This window comes from Calidris pugnax, unplaced genomic scaffold, assembly GCF_001431845.1.
Source record: "Calidris pugnax isolate Ruff unplaced genomic scaffold, ASM143184v1 scaffold15, whole genome shotgun sequence".
In the NCBI taxonomy this organism is placed as follows: domain Eukaryota; kingdom Metazoa; phylum Chordata; class Aves; order Charadriiformes; family Scolopacidae; genus Calidris; species Calidris pugnax.
In genome coordinates, this window is record NW_015090774.1 from 8,947,403 (window position 1) to 8,963,722 (window position 16,320).

The 16,320-nt window shown below is 42.2% G+C and overlaps 1 protein-coding gene across 2 annotated transcripts in view; it reads right to left on the reverse strand.

Annotated features, from left to right (window-relative positions):
• Positions 1-14,628, reverse strand: part of SNCA (synuclein alpha) — a 76,292-nt gene extending 61,664 nt beyond the window's left edge. Inside the window, exons 1-2 of one of the 2 annotated variants that reach the window (XM_014945409.1) lie at positions 14,483-14,628; positions 1,890-1,931 (exon numbers count right to left, since the gene is read on the reverse strand). In XM_014945409.1, coding sequence (XP_014800895.1) covers positions 1,890-1,931; positions 14,483-14,603 — 163 coding nt within the window. In that variant the 5' untranslated portion in view covers positions 14,604-14,628. Of the gene's footprint in view, positions 1-1,889; positions 1,932-8,080; positions 8,123-14,482 lie in introns of both variants that reach the window. The other variant, XM_014945400.1, reaches the window with a different exon arrangement.
• Between the last annotated feature and the right edge of the window lie 1,692 nt (positions 14,629-16,320).

Genomic DNA, 16,320 nt, shown 5'->3' on the forward strand with positions numbered 1-16,320 from the left:
GACTTGGGTATTAAATTCACACCAGATTCTCTGCAGCCACAGGTGTGCCAGTTTAAAGCCCTTTCAATTAGTCCTGCCATGAAGAACCACTAAGAGCACAGGTGAGACTTGGGTATTAAATCCACACCAAATTCTCTGCAGCCACAGATGTGTCAGTTTAAAGCCCTTTCAATTAGTCCTGCCACCTTACGAGCAAAGGCACATTATCCTCAAGGGGACAGGTGGATCCCAACAGGCCCTAACTATCTTGTATTTCACTCTTAGCAGTGATTGTGTGGCAGGGCTGACTTAGCAACTGCAGAAGTGAAGCTCCATGTTGCATGCCAGCTCCCTGGGGTTCTTCCTTTCCACGTAGCTCTTACAGTCCCTACTGTTTGAAGCTTACGAGCAAAGGCACATTATCCTCAAGGGGACAGGTGGATCCCAACAGGCCCTAACTATCTTGTATTTCACTCTTCTGTGATGATAAAAACCAAAGCTCTGGTAGAGGCACCAGTCCTGGTGCCAGGTATTGATGTCTTGGGCTCACCTGTTCCTCTGAAGTCTCCCCATTACTGGGAGGGCTGAGAATAGCACTACCTGTGCTTCTGAACCTTTTAGCCATCTTCCCAGGGCCCTGAAACCTCTTTTGATAAACCTTGCACTTCTGGTTGCAAAATCATTAGTACCCACATGAAAGATCAGGAGTGGGTAATAGTCCAAAGGCTGTACTAAGCTGTAGAGTTACCTGGTGACATCCCTGACTGAAGCCCCAGAGAGGCAGCAAACTTCCCTGAAAAGATTGTCTGGTCTGCCAAGGGGTGCCTCCATTCTGCTCAAAAGGGAGTCACAATGACCATAACTTGCTGTTGTTTCTTCTCACCATCGATCTCAAAGCAGCTCTTGCTGTGAGGGGTTGGTTGATGTGCCCTTCACGAGGGTGTTTACACAGGTTTCTCCTTCTCTATCCCATCATGCCCTTCATCTACCATTCCCAGAGGCTGGGTATAACCACACAGGCTGCAATTAACAGCAGTGATTGTGTGGTGGGGCTGACTTAGCAACTGCAGAGGTCAAACTCCACATTGCATCCCAGCTTCACTGTGAATAGTCTAAAAGACTTAAGCATGGAAATGCTGCTGACTTTGTCTGCCTTAACAGCAAACACTCCCTGGGGTTCTTCCCTTCTACGTAGCTCTTACAGTCCCTACTGTTTGAAGGAGTTCTACATTATTTTTCCTCCTTCATTTGTTGCAATAATTCCTGCTGTGTCCACTCGCATCAATCTTGTCCGACTATGAGCTCCTAAATCAGCAATTAAAGTCCTCCTGACATATGCCTAAGTCCCTCCACATTTTCCCTTCCACAGTCATCCTCCAGTGGCATTCCTCTTCTCCGCTCCACTTTTGTGCCTTCTCAGATCTCAAGGAGACAAACCTGGACACCCAATCCAGGCTTTCAGTTTCTATGAGTTGAATTTCTTCATAGCAAAAAAGTAAAATAAAATTCAGAAGGACTTCACATTTTTAGCCAACTGGTTTATAGCTTTCCAGCAGAAAATATTTCACCTTCAGTAACTATCAAACAACAGAAAGACCCTTGACTTATCTATTTCTAAAAACGCAAGTTACTGCCTTCCATTTAGGAATCTGGTTTGGTTAGTTTCCTGGCTCATATAGTACAACTTGTCTTTGATTCAGAACATCCCTCAAAAAAACCCTTCTCACATAGAAACAACTATATTAAATTTACATATTTGATTTTAAAACAGTGTATCTGCTTCTCTATTTTTCTATGTTTTTCTGTTACTCAAATTTGAGTGCTCTCAAAAAATATAGAATTTTTAACAGCTAAGTGGTTGGTTAATCGAACACAGGGAAGTAGTGGAAATTTAGAGATAATTGGCTTACCTGTTGTGACACCATGAACAACTCCTTCCTTGGTCCTGGAACCTAAACAAAGAACAACATAGGTTGAAAACACATGTTCTTAAGTACTGGGAAAGACCAGATGGATGATAAAGAGGGAAGAATATACAGATTACATACAGTCATACACAGTGTTTCCTAAGATTATTACAATTTATTCAGGAGAAATTCAACCTAAAGGAAAGGGTAAAACCATCAATAAAGGGCAACCACATGAGTGTATATTGACTGTGGGAAGGTGAGTAATACTGGAAACTCTTCTGCAATTTATTTCTTGTACATATGGACTTCCTTACCATTTTCTTAATAGCCCACTTTGCTAAGTCCACACAGAAACAATGTTACCATTAATATGTTAATTAAGCCTCCCACTTTGCAAAGTCCACACAGAAACAATGTTACCATTAATGTCCTAATGAGACTCATGCATGTGTTTGCAGAAGAAAAGAGCCAAAGTTTCCAAAAGATCCTCACAATTTCATCTTACAACTCTTCTCCAGATCTCAGTTTGCAGGGGTTAACAATGGTTATTGAACCACAGAAAGAACTAGAGGATCACGGGGAGCTGGAAGTACTAGCCAGATTTAGCCAGAAATTAATCTGAAAGGGAAACATTAAACAGTAGATAAGGTTCAAATACGAAAATGTCACTGAGGTCAAACCCAAGGTCTGCTGCATCCATTGTCCTCCTTGTCACAGGTAGGGGTGATAATTTATGTAAAGATTCTGAGGAGAGCAGCCTAGAGCCGGTACCAGACTGAGAAAATGCAAGACCTGTGTGAGCCACATAACCCTGCCAGCCTGGAGACCAAGCCACTTTTTACCACCCTGCATGAAAAGGAACGATCTCTCACATCTTCAACGGGAAGAGAAACAACTGAGCATATACTGCTGTTGGAAATGTAACTCCATGTCTTTTTCTCTACTAAAGCTCTACTTGTTCTTGTCAGGTTTTCTAATCTGGCTACATTTCAAGGATTAGTAACCATCTGTGGACTATGATGCTTCACAATGTGCAATTAAGCGCTACAGAGACAGAGTTTACAGCTCCTAGTTCATCATCATACCCTCATCTGACAAAGATAGGATGACTTTTTTTTATTACCAACACAGAAATTACATTACTTGTAATGCAGTTTTTTGTCTGGATGTCATTCGGTATTTGAGACATGATCATTTATACTTCTGACTTTACACACTTCTCACATCTACAGAATTTTAGCTTAACACTACATGCAAAATCATATACAAACTAATATAAGCAGAAATATCTCTGCTCATACATTTTCTTCTAAATATCAGAAGAAAGCAACTTTACCCACAATTCTTTACAATAAGATTAAACACTAAAATACAAGTTCATTCATCAGTATGTCCTACTTGTTACTACTGCCAATTTATGGAACTTAAACCATGTATTTGTGGCACGATCAGACTGATTACAGCATGGAAAAGGCTCAGTTATCCATGAGCAAGAGCAAAATAATAATCCATGATAAATAACAGGAAAAAAATGTTGCATCAAGTGAAATGACATGTTCCTCTAACCAGCTAACAATGAGGCTAACAGCTGAGACGTCTTTTTAATCCTTTATTCTGATTTTTTCTTTTAAAAAAGCTTGCTTTTTCTCTCACTGAAAATACTCACCAATGAAAAAATAATCTATTTTATTAAATCCAAGGTGCTGCTGTCTAAGGACTTGTTTTAGGACATTGGTTCTCAATCTTGTGCCACCATGAGACCCAAAGAAGCAGAGCACTTTGGACACATACTGGAATCCAAACAGAGGATGGTTCTACTGACTTCTACAAGACTAAACACCACTTCAGGCTTACAGTGTGTCTATCAGAACCCTTAATCATATGCTTTTAAATGCACTGTTAGACCTGGCCAGTACCTCATTCATCTTGTTGAAGTAATTGTCTACAAGCCATGCTATTAAACCCATGGAAACCTGTGAATACCACGTACTCAGCTCCCTGGGGCTGCTAAGAGATGGATGGTATGACAGAACTCCCTGAGGACCTCTGCAACGCATAGACCTCCACAGGGACATATGCAAGTCGATTCTTACTTCACTTACCCTGATGAAATACTGCTCTAACCACAACTAATACAGAAACGTTAGTGTCTCTGTTAGTGGAAGACAGGCTTTTCTTTAATGAAAGCTCAGCTCATAGACCCATACAAAAGAGAGATATGTATAGCCAAATCCATTAATTGGCAACCAACCAGCTAAGTGGTGGTCCAGACCTTACAGCATATGTTAGAGCTCACTACTATTTGCCCCACTACTGCACACTTGCATGGAAGTAACTGTTTCTGCAGTCATAGCTACAACAGGATCCAGAAGTACATTAGGATCTGCCAAAACAAGCCTATAAATAACAACAGTTGAACCCAGTAGGATGACTTCTGACTGGCAACAAAGAAAAGCTGGTCATCCACATTGTTTCTGAGAGAAACCAGCTGTCTTACATTCTGTCATTCCCAAAACATCAATAATCTTGCTCATTGTACCCTCCATAACAAGGGGAACAGAGAAATCAGAGAAGGGATAATATAAAAAACAATGAACCTGACACTGACCTACACTCCTACAGGAGTATTAGTAGTACATGGTAATGCCACTTTTCCTTGCTGTGTTACCCTGCACATCCTCTATTTGCATTCAACAGCCAAACTCCTTTCAAACAGTTTAATAGGCCAGAAGGAGGCAAACTGTTGCATAGTACCCATCATCTCCAAGCTTTGGGTATTTCATTGTCACCCATTTCCTAAGTGGGTGAGGAGCAACCACTGTTTTGCCTAAAATTCCCAGGAACTCATCTGAGTTTTCTATTCATAGACAGAGCACGTAACAGATGTGCTTTCCGTATGTTTTGCTTTATAGTCTGTTCAATATCTTCCAGAACAAATTTAACGTCTTTTCAAACCTGTCAAAAATTCTATTCATCTACTTAAAATGTCCTGTCTTACTACACATATTGCAATCAGATCAAGATGGATACTCAGAGCATTCAGTTGTTTCTCTCAGGAGGAGGGAAAGGAGCTCCTCACTAAGATAGACTACTACAGAGTCCCAGTGCTTCAGCAAGTTCCATACATGCACAAATGCCACAAAGATGATTAAGGGCCTGGAGCATCTCTGCTACGAGGAGAGGCTGATGGACCTGGCTCTTTTCAGTCTTGAGAAGAGAAGGCTTAGGGGAGATCTAATTAATGTGTACAAATACTTAAAGGGAGGGTGTCAGAAGGACAGGGCTGGTCTTTTCTCAGTGGAGCCCAGTGACAGGACAAGAGGAAATGGGCACAAACTTGAGTATAAGAAGTTCTACCTAAACATGAGGAGGAACTTCTTTACTGTGAGAGTGGAGAACTGGAACAGGCTGCCCAGAGAAGTGGTGGAATCTCCTTCTCTGGAGACATTCAAAACCCACCTGGACAAGTTGATGTGCAACCTGCTATAGGTAGACCCCCTCTGGCAGGGGGTTGGACTAGATGATCTCCAGAGGTCCCTTCCAACCCCATATGATTCTATGACTTCTACCACAGCCCAGCTTGGCAAACATCACCTGTATTAACTTGCTTGCTAGTGCTGTCAGTTGCTGTTCCCACAGTTGTGATGCAGATATACGTGCCTCAAACCTCATTCCACTGCAATCCTCCACTGGTTACAGTAATGATCCCTCTGAATATTTTTCTTAATTGAAGTCTAACAAGCTGAGATTTCAAACCTCGTAACAACCGCATGCATGTTCAGCCTGAGGCTAAACTCTGAAGGACTACCATAGATGTTCCAGTTCAATTTTGTTACTAAAAATACTCGACTGACTTCTCATTTACTTCAGTTGTGATATCAAGTACTGCCAAGTTACCTTACATACAGTTGTTTATCCTTTGCATTGGCTTATGTGAGCACAGGGGACTGATACACTGCTGTACACAGAACAAAAAGAAGAAATCCTTTTCTACTCATTTATTTGGTTTCTAGTTTTTTAGGGGAAAACCACCTTGAATTTCTTGACCATGTATTTTCTTGACATCTTCAGAAGTCCTGTATTTTACAGCAGAAACTTACACATTCTATTCAATGCACAGCTAAGACTTTCCTGCACTCTGTAGAGACCAAAGATTTCCATTAATTTTGCCACTTAGTACAAATTATTGGTTACTAGTTTCAGTTCATACCTAAAATGATCCCTGCAAATCAATTTAAAATGCAAATTTACTCTTTGTTTCAGCATATAAATGTCAATGTGGACATACATGCCTGGCATTAACTTCAAAGTTTGAAAGTGCTGTTGCTACTGACAGATTAGGCAGTAGTAAAAAACATTTCAAAACCCTCATAACTGTGACAAACTCAAGTCAGTTTATTGAAACTCAGAAATTTGTTTCTTTCTTGCATCTTCCCACCCCTTCAGCTCCAGTGGGACACACTGAGGAGTCATAAGAATCTTTTAGGAATGGAGGGGGTGATGGGGCAGCTGCAGCAAGCACACCTCATCTGAAACTGTACTCTGTGTGTTGTTGGAAACAGACCTCAAGCTGGGATGAAGAACCACTAAGAGCACAGGTGAGACTTGGGTATTAAATCCACACCAAATTCTCTGCAGCCACAGATGTGTCAGTTTAAAGCCCTTTCAATTAGTCCTGCCACCTTACGAGCAAAGGCACATTATCCTCAAGGGGACAGGTGGATCCCAACAGGCCCTAACTATCTTGTATTTCACTCTTCTGTGATGATAAAAACCAAAGCTCTGGTAGAGGCACCAGTCCTGGTGCCAGGTATTGATGTCTTGGGCTCACCTGTTCCTCTGAAGTCTCCCCATTACTGGGAGGGCTGAGAATAGCACTACCTGTGCTTCTGAACCTTTTAGCCATCTTCCCAGGGCCCTGAAACCTCTTTTGATAAACCTTGCACTTCTGGTTGCAAAATCATTAGTACCCACATGAAAGATCAGGAGTGGGTAATAGTCCAAAGGCTGTACTAAGCTGTAGAGTTACCTGGTGACATCCCTGACTGAAGCCCCAGAGAGGCAGCAAACTTCCCTGAAAAGATTGTCTGGTCTGCCAAGGGGTGCCTCCATTCTGCTCAAAAGGGAGTCACAATGACCATAACTTGCTGTTGTTTCTTCTCACCATCGATCTCAAAGCAGCTCTTGCTGTGAGGGGTTGGTTGATGTGCCCTTCACGAGGGTGTTTACACAGGTTTCTCCTTCTCTATCCCATCATGCCCTTCATCTACCATTCCCAGAGGCTGGGTATAACCACACAGGCTGCAATTAACAGCAGTGATTGTGTGGTGGGGCTGACTTAGCAACTGCAGAGGTCAAACTCCACATTGCATCCCAGCTTCACTGTGAATAGTCTAAAAGACTTAAGCATGGAAATGCTGCTGACTTTGTCTGCCTTAACAGCAAACACTCCCTGGGGTTCTTCCCTTCTACGTAGCTCTTACAGTCCCTACTGTTTGAAGGAGTTCTACATTATTTTTCCTCCTTCATTTGTTGCAATAATTCCTGCTTTGCCCACTAGCATCAATCTTGTCTGACTATGAGCTCCTAAATCAGCAATTAAAGTCCTCCTGACATATGCCTAAGTCCCTCCACATTTTCCCTTCCACAGTCATCCTCCAGTGGCATTCCTCTTCTCCACTCCACTTTTCTGCCTTCTCAGATCTCAAGGAGACAAACCCGGACACCCAATCCAGGCTTTCAGTTTCTATCAGCTGAATTTCTTCATAGTAAAAAAGGAAAATAAAATTCAGAAAGACTTCACATTTTTAGCCAACTGGTTTATAGCTTTCCAGCAGAAAATATTTCACCTTCAGTAACTATCAAACAACAGAAAGACCCTTGACTTATCTATTTCTAAAAACGCAAGTTACTGCCTTCCATTTAGGAATCTGGTTTGGTTTGTCTCCTAGCTCATATAGTACAACTTGTCTTTGATTCAGAACATCCCTCAAAAAAACCCTTCTCACATAGAAACAACTATATTAAATTTACCTATTTCATTTTAAGACAGTGTATCTGCTTCTCTATTTTTCTATGTTTTTCTGTTACTCAAATTTGAGTGCTCTCAAAAAATATAGAATTTTTAACAGCTAAGTGGTTGGTTAATCGAACACAGGGAAGTAATTGAAATTTAGAGATAATTAGCTTACCTGTTGTGACACCATGAACAACTCCTTCCTTGGTCCTGGAACCTAAACAAAGAACAACATAGGTTGAAAACACATGTTCTTAAGTACTGGGAAAGACCAGATGGATGATAAAGAGGGAAGAATATACAGATTACATACAGTCATACACAGTGTTTCCTAAGATTATTACAATTTATTCAGGAGAAATTCAACCTAAAGGAAAGGGTAAAACCATCAATAAAGGGCAACCACATGAGTGTATATTGACTGTGGGAAGGTGAGTAATACTGGAAACTCTTCTGCAATTTATTTCTTGTACATATGGACTTCCTTACCATTTTCTTAATAGCCCACTTTGCTAAGTCCACACAGAAACAATGTTACCATTAATGTCCTAATGAGACTCATGCATGTGTTTGCAGAAGAAAAGAGCCAAAGTTTCCAAAAGATCCTCACAATTTCATCTTACAACTCTTCTCCAGATCTCAGTTTGCAGGGGTTAACAATGGTTATTGAACCACAGGGGGAGCTGGAAGTACTAGCCAGATTTAGCCAGAAATTAATCTGAAAGGGAAACATTACACAGTAGACAAGGTTCAAATACGAAAATGTCACTGGGGTCAACCCCAAGGTCTGCTGCAGCCAGTGTCCTCCTTGCCACAGGTAGGGGTGACAACTTACATAAAGATTCTGAGGAGAGCAGCCCAGAGCCAGTACCAGACTGAGACAAAATGCAAGACCTGCGTGAGCCATGTAACCCTGCCAGCCTGAAGACCAAGCCACTTTTTACCACCCTGCATGAAAAGGAACGATCTCTCACATCTTCAACGGGAAGAGAAACAACTGAGCATATACTGCTGTTGGAAATGTAACTCCATGTCTTTTTCTCTACTAAAGCTCTACTTGTTCTTGTCAGGTTTTCTAATCTGGCTACATTTCAAGGATTAGTAACCATCTGTGGACTATGATGCTTCACAATGTGCAATTAAGCGCTACAGAGACAGAGTTTACAGCTCCTAGTTCATCATCATACCCTCATCTGACAAAGATAGGATGACTTTTTTTTATTACCAACACAGAAATTACATTACTTGTAATGCAGTTTTTTGTCTGGATGTCATTCGGTATTTGAGACATGATCATTTATACTTCTGACTTTACACACTTCTCACATCTACAGAATTTTAGCTTAACACTACATGCAAAATCATATACAAACTAATATAAGCAGAAATATCTCTGTTCATACATTTTCTTCTAATTATCAGAAGAAAGCAACTTTACCCACAATTCTTTACAATAAGATTAAACACTAAAATACAAGTTCATTCATCAGTATGTCCTACTTGTTACTACTGCCAATTTATGGAACTTAAACCATGTATTTGTGGCACGATCAGACTGATTACAGCATGGAAAAGGCTCAGTTATCCATGAGCAAGAGCAAAATAATAATCCATGATAAATAACAGGAAAAAAATGTTGCATCAAGTGAAATGACATGTTCCTCTAACCAGCTAACAATGAGGCTAACAGCTGAGACGTCTTTTTAATCCTTTATTCTGATTTTTTCTTTTAAAAAAGCTTGCTTTTTCTCTCACTGAAAATACTCACCAATGAAAAAATAATCTATTTTATTAAATCCAAGGTGCTGCTGTCTAAGGACTTGTTTTAGGACATTGGTTCTCAATCTTGTGCCACCATGAGACCCAAAGAAGCAGAGCACTTTGGACACATACTGGAATCCAAACAGAGGATGGTTCTACTGACTTCTACAAGACTAAACACCACTTCAGGCTTACAGTGTGTCTATCAGAACCCTTAATCATATGCTTTTAAATGCACTGTTAGACCTGGCCAGTACCTCATTCATCTTGTTGAAGTAATTGTCTACAAGCCATGCTATTAAACCCATGGAAACCTGTGAATACCACGTACTCAGCTCCCTGGGGCTGCTAAGAGATGGATGGTATGACAGAACTCCCTGAGGACCTCTGCAACGCATAGATCTCCACAGGGACATATGCAAGTCAATTCTTACTTCACTTACCCTGATGTAATACTGCTCTAACCACAACTAATACAGAAACGTTAGTGTCTCTGTTAGTGGAAGACAGGCTTTTCTTTAATGAAAGCTCAGCTCATAGACCCATACAAAAGAGAGATATGTATAGCCAAATCCATTAATTGGCAACCAACCAGCTAAGTGGTGGTCCAGACCTTACAGCATATGTTAGAGCTCACTACTATTTGCCCCACTACTGCACACTTGCATGGAAGTAACTGTTTCTGCAGTCATAGCTACAACAGGATCCAGAAGTACATTAGGATCTGCCAAAACAAGCCTATAAATAACAACAGTTGAACCCAGTAGGATGACTTCTGACTGGCAACAAAGAAAAGCTGGTCATCCACATTGTTTCTGAGAGAAACCAGCTGTCTTACACTCTGTCATTCCCAAAACATCAATAATCTTGCTCATTGTACCCTCCATAACAAGGGGAACAGAGAAATCAGAGAAGGGATAATATAAAAAACAATGAACCTGACACTGACCTACACTCCTACAGGAGTATTAGTAGTACATGGTAATGCCACTTTTCCTTGCTGTAATCCACATCTGTGCAAGGGGAGGGAGAAGCCAAAACCAGAATTTTTGCCTTTTTGTAATTATACAATAATCCAACAGACTCTTCATTTCATTATTTATTATCATCACTGTCATTATGCCAAAACCAAAGTGTATAACAGCAGTTTAGCAATGCAAATCATTTTTTTTTGTCTGTATGTCACTCAAATCATTTCTTTTTGAGAGGCAGACTATTCCAAGCAATCCCTCCCCAACATTCAGGTTGCTTAGTCAGAGCTGGTTAAAGTCACAAACCCAAATTAGAAGACAGACAAATCATTGTCTAAGGAGAACTCTTGCTCCCAAGTGCTGGAGCCCATTATTCCACCAGACGGATCTCGAGTCCCTTGACTACTTAGCTGGCTTTTCTACTACCAAAGGAAAATAAGAAACCTTATCAAAGAGAGTGCAGCAGAGGAAATTGGATGGTCTTGCCAAATAGGTCATGACTGCTCTGCTCTACTCGAAGGCCACATGCCAGCTGAGCACAGGGAGTAGTAAACAACTCCCCCGCTACCCACCCCACTCCTCAATAAACTATTCCTTTGTCCTGCCCGAGTATAGCACATAAAAAGTGAGCAGACTGGAAACTTCCATTCCTGAGCACTGAGCGTGCACTCAAGAGTCAATTGAGCAAAAACTTCAGCTCCCTGGTAGCACACACAGCTCAGAGGAGCTCTCGAGCAGTACATCACTAACAGCAGAGGCAAGAGCATCCTTCTTACTCTCGGTTCCTGGTTTCAAAATGAGCAGGGGTAAGCATTACCTCTCATTTCCTCACTGCTTCACACCAACAGCTCTTGAAGGATACATGGAGCCACAGCTTTTAAATTTACGGCATACCCAATGCAGCACAGCACTGCTGAGCCTCAGTCCTCCATCTGGCATACCCAATGCACAGCACTGCTGAGCCTCAGTCCTCCATCTAATCAATGACCAGGCCACTGTTTCACAGCAAGAAAGGTCCTGATGTTGTGCTCACACGAGTCAAGACAGAGCCACTGACTGCAGTCAGCTGATGCTGAAGTACATCAGCAAAGGAATTTAGGGGAAAAAAAAACATATGCTGAAAGCTTAAAAACACACTACAGACTGTATACTGAGCAGTATCCTGGGTATTAAAAAGCAGGACAAAGACATTGGACTGAAGGAAGAAAGAACAGAATTTATCTCAGAGAGTGGAAAAACAGTTATTCTTCCAATAGACCATTCTCCTTCAAAGCTTTAACTTTCCCCTTGTGCCAAAAAAAAAATAAAAAAGAGAAAAAGAAAGAAGTGTGTTACAACAACCACACTTCATCCCAAGCAGCAGCTTTTTTTTTTTCATAGAGCTCTTACAAGGTAGAATTATGGTACAATCTTTCACATAATAGCTAACAACAGCCTGGACAGAAAGGTCCAGATGTTTTCCACATTGACTGAAACTCCATGGACTACAGTGGGAGACCACATCACCTAGGGGATCTGGACCAAAGACTTTACATCTCACTAATGCTCCAGCAGCAATGGAAGGCTGAATGCTACAGAGCTGACTGTTCAAACTGAAAATAATTAACAGGTCCCTCTCAGCCCAATGTTGTTAGGTTCTTTTTGGCAAGACGTCAGGCAGCTTTCACAGCACAATCTGGCTGTGAAACTCATATCTGAAAACCCAACCACAGAGACAGGGAGGAAGAAACCTTCAGGAGCTCAAATGCAGCGTGCTGCTCCTTTTCTCCACTCGTAAATGGGTTTCACCACCTTTTTGCATTGCAACCCTTAACAGCTACAGAACTGAGAGACGATCACACCTGCCTTTGTTAATGCTGCTCAGGAGCAGAGCCACCCCTGCTGCCTGCTCAGGACATGGACAAGAAATACTCAGCTCCTGGTTTCCCCCTCACCCTACTTGATCCTGCTGAAACTTCAGCTGGGGAAACGGTGGCTCCTCACAAGCGGGTATGGGCCGGCACACACCCAGGCACATGAGCTGCCAGAGCTCCTGGAGACAGCTTCCAACCAAAGGCTTTTTGAGCTGCATGACTGAAACTATGCATATTAGCTCTTTCCTCCTGAGAAGCAGGGATCTGCTGTGGGGAGGATCCTGCATCATTACTACAGTCATGTGCACAGGCCCCCGTCATGGCTCAGGGCTTTGCTGTTCTCAGTATTTTATTCTTGAAATAAATAGCAAGCCTGCCCTCCAAAGTTTAACCTCAGCAAAAGCGTCTCTGAAGACAAGAGGAAATCTGTTGCCTTTGGGAACAGAACTAGGTTCAAATATTATTAAGGTCTGGAGAACAGGCCAGACACAAAGATTAATTCTGTACACAATGCAGGTTTCTAATACAAAGAAATCAATGACCCCAGAAGCACGGTCAAGAACTACAAGGAAACAAAATTAAAAAAAGAAAGCCCTACCCCTGAAGAATAACTCCAATATCAAGCACAACGTACAGTGAAAGAACATCTATTTTGATATATTGAAAGTGAGCAGACGCTCATTTTAAAATAGGCTCATCTTACAATTAGTTTTCAAAATTACTGCCATCTCTGTTGGCAAGAGCATCGAGCTTTACTATGGCTCAGCAGAAGAAAAACACATTCCAAATGAGTAGCCCAGACTATCTGAAGCAGAAATAATTTGTTATGGACTGGCACCAGCCTGCAAGGGCAGAGGGAATCCTGAAAAGACCCTGGAATTGCAGAGACCTCAGTGCTTCCATTTAAAAGAAATGCCTCTGGTTTTCAACTCCATTTAACTTCTCTTTGGTACCTGTGCTCATCTCCCCTAGGTACACACAGTATCCACTACAGAATTAACCTGCTACAAAATCAGCAAAAAAGAAAGGACCTACAGAAAAGAGTATATTTGCCTCTCCATTCCTTTCCAGAAGAACTTTATTTGATAAATAGGAGAAATAGACCGGTAATTATTTTTTAAATGACCACTTATTCATACGGTCTTGACAGATTTTTTTCCTGTGAATTTTTCATGGCAGCATTTTCAAGATAGTCCTCTAAAGCCTGACACTTGCTAAGTGAAGATGATGATGCAATCAAAGTACTGATCTGGGATTTGAAAAGAATTTTATCCCTGGCTCTGTGCAAGGTTTTTGTGTGGCCTAGATAAGTCACTTAACAGCTGCTTTGCTACCTTGGGGTCTACCTGCCTTGCCTCATTAACTATAGCAGCTCTTCCCTGAGAAGTCATGGAAAATATCTGCTATGGATACACAACAGTAAGTACAGAATGTGACGTTAATTTCAAAACATGAGAAACTGACACTTTGCCATACAAAATGTTACTGTCAACACGCCAAGCAGTCAGCATGGCTTAGGTTCCTGAATTAACCTCACAAGTTTCTTCTCGTAAAATCCCACTTAAAACCCACATGCTCTATGGGATGCTGCTAAACTAGCTTCCACTTCATCTTTTACCTACTTTTTTTTTAAATTTATTTTTGCTGTACCGACTACCCCTTCAGCCTTAGCCTGGCAACCTTCTTGAATAGCTAGTGACCTGTTACTGTCACATACAGCACAGAAGAGGTACCGTCACATCGCCTACAACACAGCCTCGTTCAGTTTGGCATTACAGATGTGGCTCTACAGAGCAGTAACGTGTGGCCAGCACAACACAGTGACCTAAGAGCCACCGTTTGGCCTTGGAGAACTGGAGCTCAGGAGGGTGCAGCTCTCCTCTTGTTTGCAATGGTCTCATAAGCAATAATACTGGTTTTTTTCAGAAGATAAGGTCTGATGAGGGTCCAGCTGTGAACGTGAAGGTACACGGACCTCTGCTGCCCACTTACCCACATAGAGGACACCCTCTTTCGTCTTTCCTGCCGCCTCTGCCACACCCTGCTTGGTTTTTTCTGCTGCTGCTACAACTCCCTCCTTTGCCTTGGAAAGTCCTTTCATGAACACGTCCATGGCTGAAGAATTTCTTCACACAGCCCTAGAGGGGGAAAAAAAAAAAAAAAGACAGTACACTTTCAGTAAGATTTGTTTTCAGCTTTTTATCCCAGAAAGGGAGGAAAATTTTATTCAATATTCAAACTGACTGGGATCACAATTACTTAATTATATTATTTATACCCCCATATTATGTCACTTTCATCCTCTGTACATGAGGTTGCACTCAGTATTTCAGATAGAAACAACGATTAAATAACTAGAAAGGAGTACAATTACATGAATCCCTTTTACATTTTCTCACATCCTGCCATAAGTAAGTTAAACAGCACTGCTGGAGCAGTTCCCTCAATCCAAGCAAACCTTGGGGATCCTGTTTCCAGAGAATCCTACAGAGAGGTTGCTGATAACGCAGCTCTGGCTGGAAGATGGATTCACTGACACAACTAGTCCCTTCCCTGCCTACCGAGCTATGATTTCCTCCAAAGGACAGTTCTGTTCGTGAGCTGATGGCAAGATTTAGCCCTGTGATTTGATGATACTCCCCCTCTCATACAGGGGAAAAAGCCAATTTAAATAAACACCAGGAACTTGAAAAAAAAAAACACCAAAACACACCTTCTAAATGATTTCCCCTGTATGAGAGGGAGAGTAAGCCAACTTAAAGAAACACTAGCAACTTTAAAAAAAACACCAAAACACACCTTCTAAATGACAAATGTTCACTTGTTATAAGAAAATGCCATTACAACCCAGAAGGACTGGAGCAAATAGAAAATGCTGCTTTCCCAGCAGCCCAGCATTTTGTGCAGTCCACATCACTCTTCTGGAAATTGAGCTTTCCCGAATGGATTCTTTGCATGTATCAGGACTGAGAAGAGATTTTACTAAAAAGCAAAAGCAGGAATGCAGGATTTTAAGAGCACTGCACTGAAGCTCGCAAGTGACTTCTGTGGCAGCTACACAACCCAGCGCTACACTGAAACAAGTAAAATAGTAATTAAAATCAAGAAGTCAGGGTCCCTTCAACTTATCTGTTACGGATAGTCCTTTCTCTTCCTCCACCCACACAGAAAGAAGTGCTGCCTGTTATTTTCTTGTCTCTGCTGGAGGTGGCAGAGAAGGAGGAGGAGGAATGGCTGTCTAGGAAGGCAGAGGGGCTGCTAACTCGTGAGGAGCGTGCGAAGAAAGGCAATATTTGTGCTCCAGCTGAACCTCCCATAGCACCTCTCACTCCGGGGCTGGGTGGTCTTTTCACACAGAGATTAGGGGGTGAGGCAGAGGCTCCAGCCCGTGGGACCCTCCAGCTCCTCAACCAAGGGGGTCCCAAGGCCTGTCCCCAGCTGCGGGGGACGCCTGGGGACCACGGATGTGTATCACATCATACCCAGGCACCTGCAGAGGGAGGGAGGGAGGGAGGGAGAGGTGCTCGCAGGCATTAGCTGCGTGCATCAACCCAGAAGGAAACCCGGGAGGGCAGAGCGACGCGACCATATTGGGGCACCCACGGGCTCCAGCTGACACGCCGTCCGTCGGCACAAGGCACCCACCGCGCCCGGCTTCTCCGCCCTCCCCCGCGCCCAAAAGAGGACGTTCAACAGGAGATATATATAAATAAAAAAATATTTATATATAGATAGATACAATTATATGGATGTGTCCATACACAGAGGCACCCCTAGCCCTCCACAGCCACAGAAAGCCCAGTCCTCGGCAGCACCGGAGCGCAGCCGTT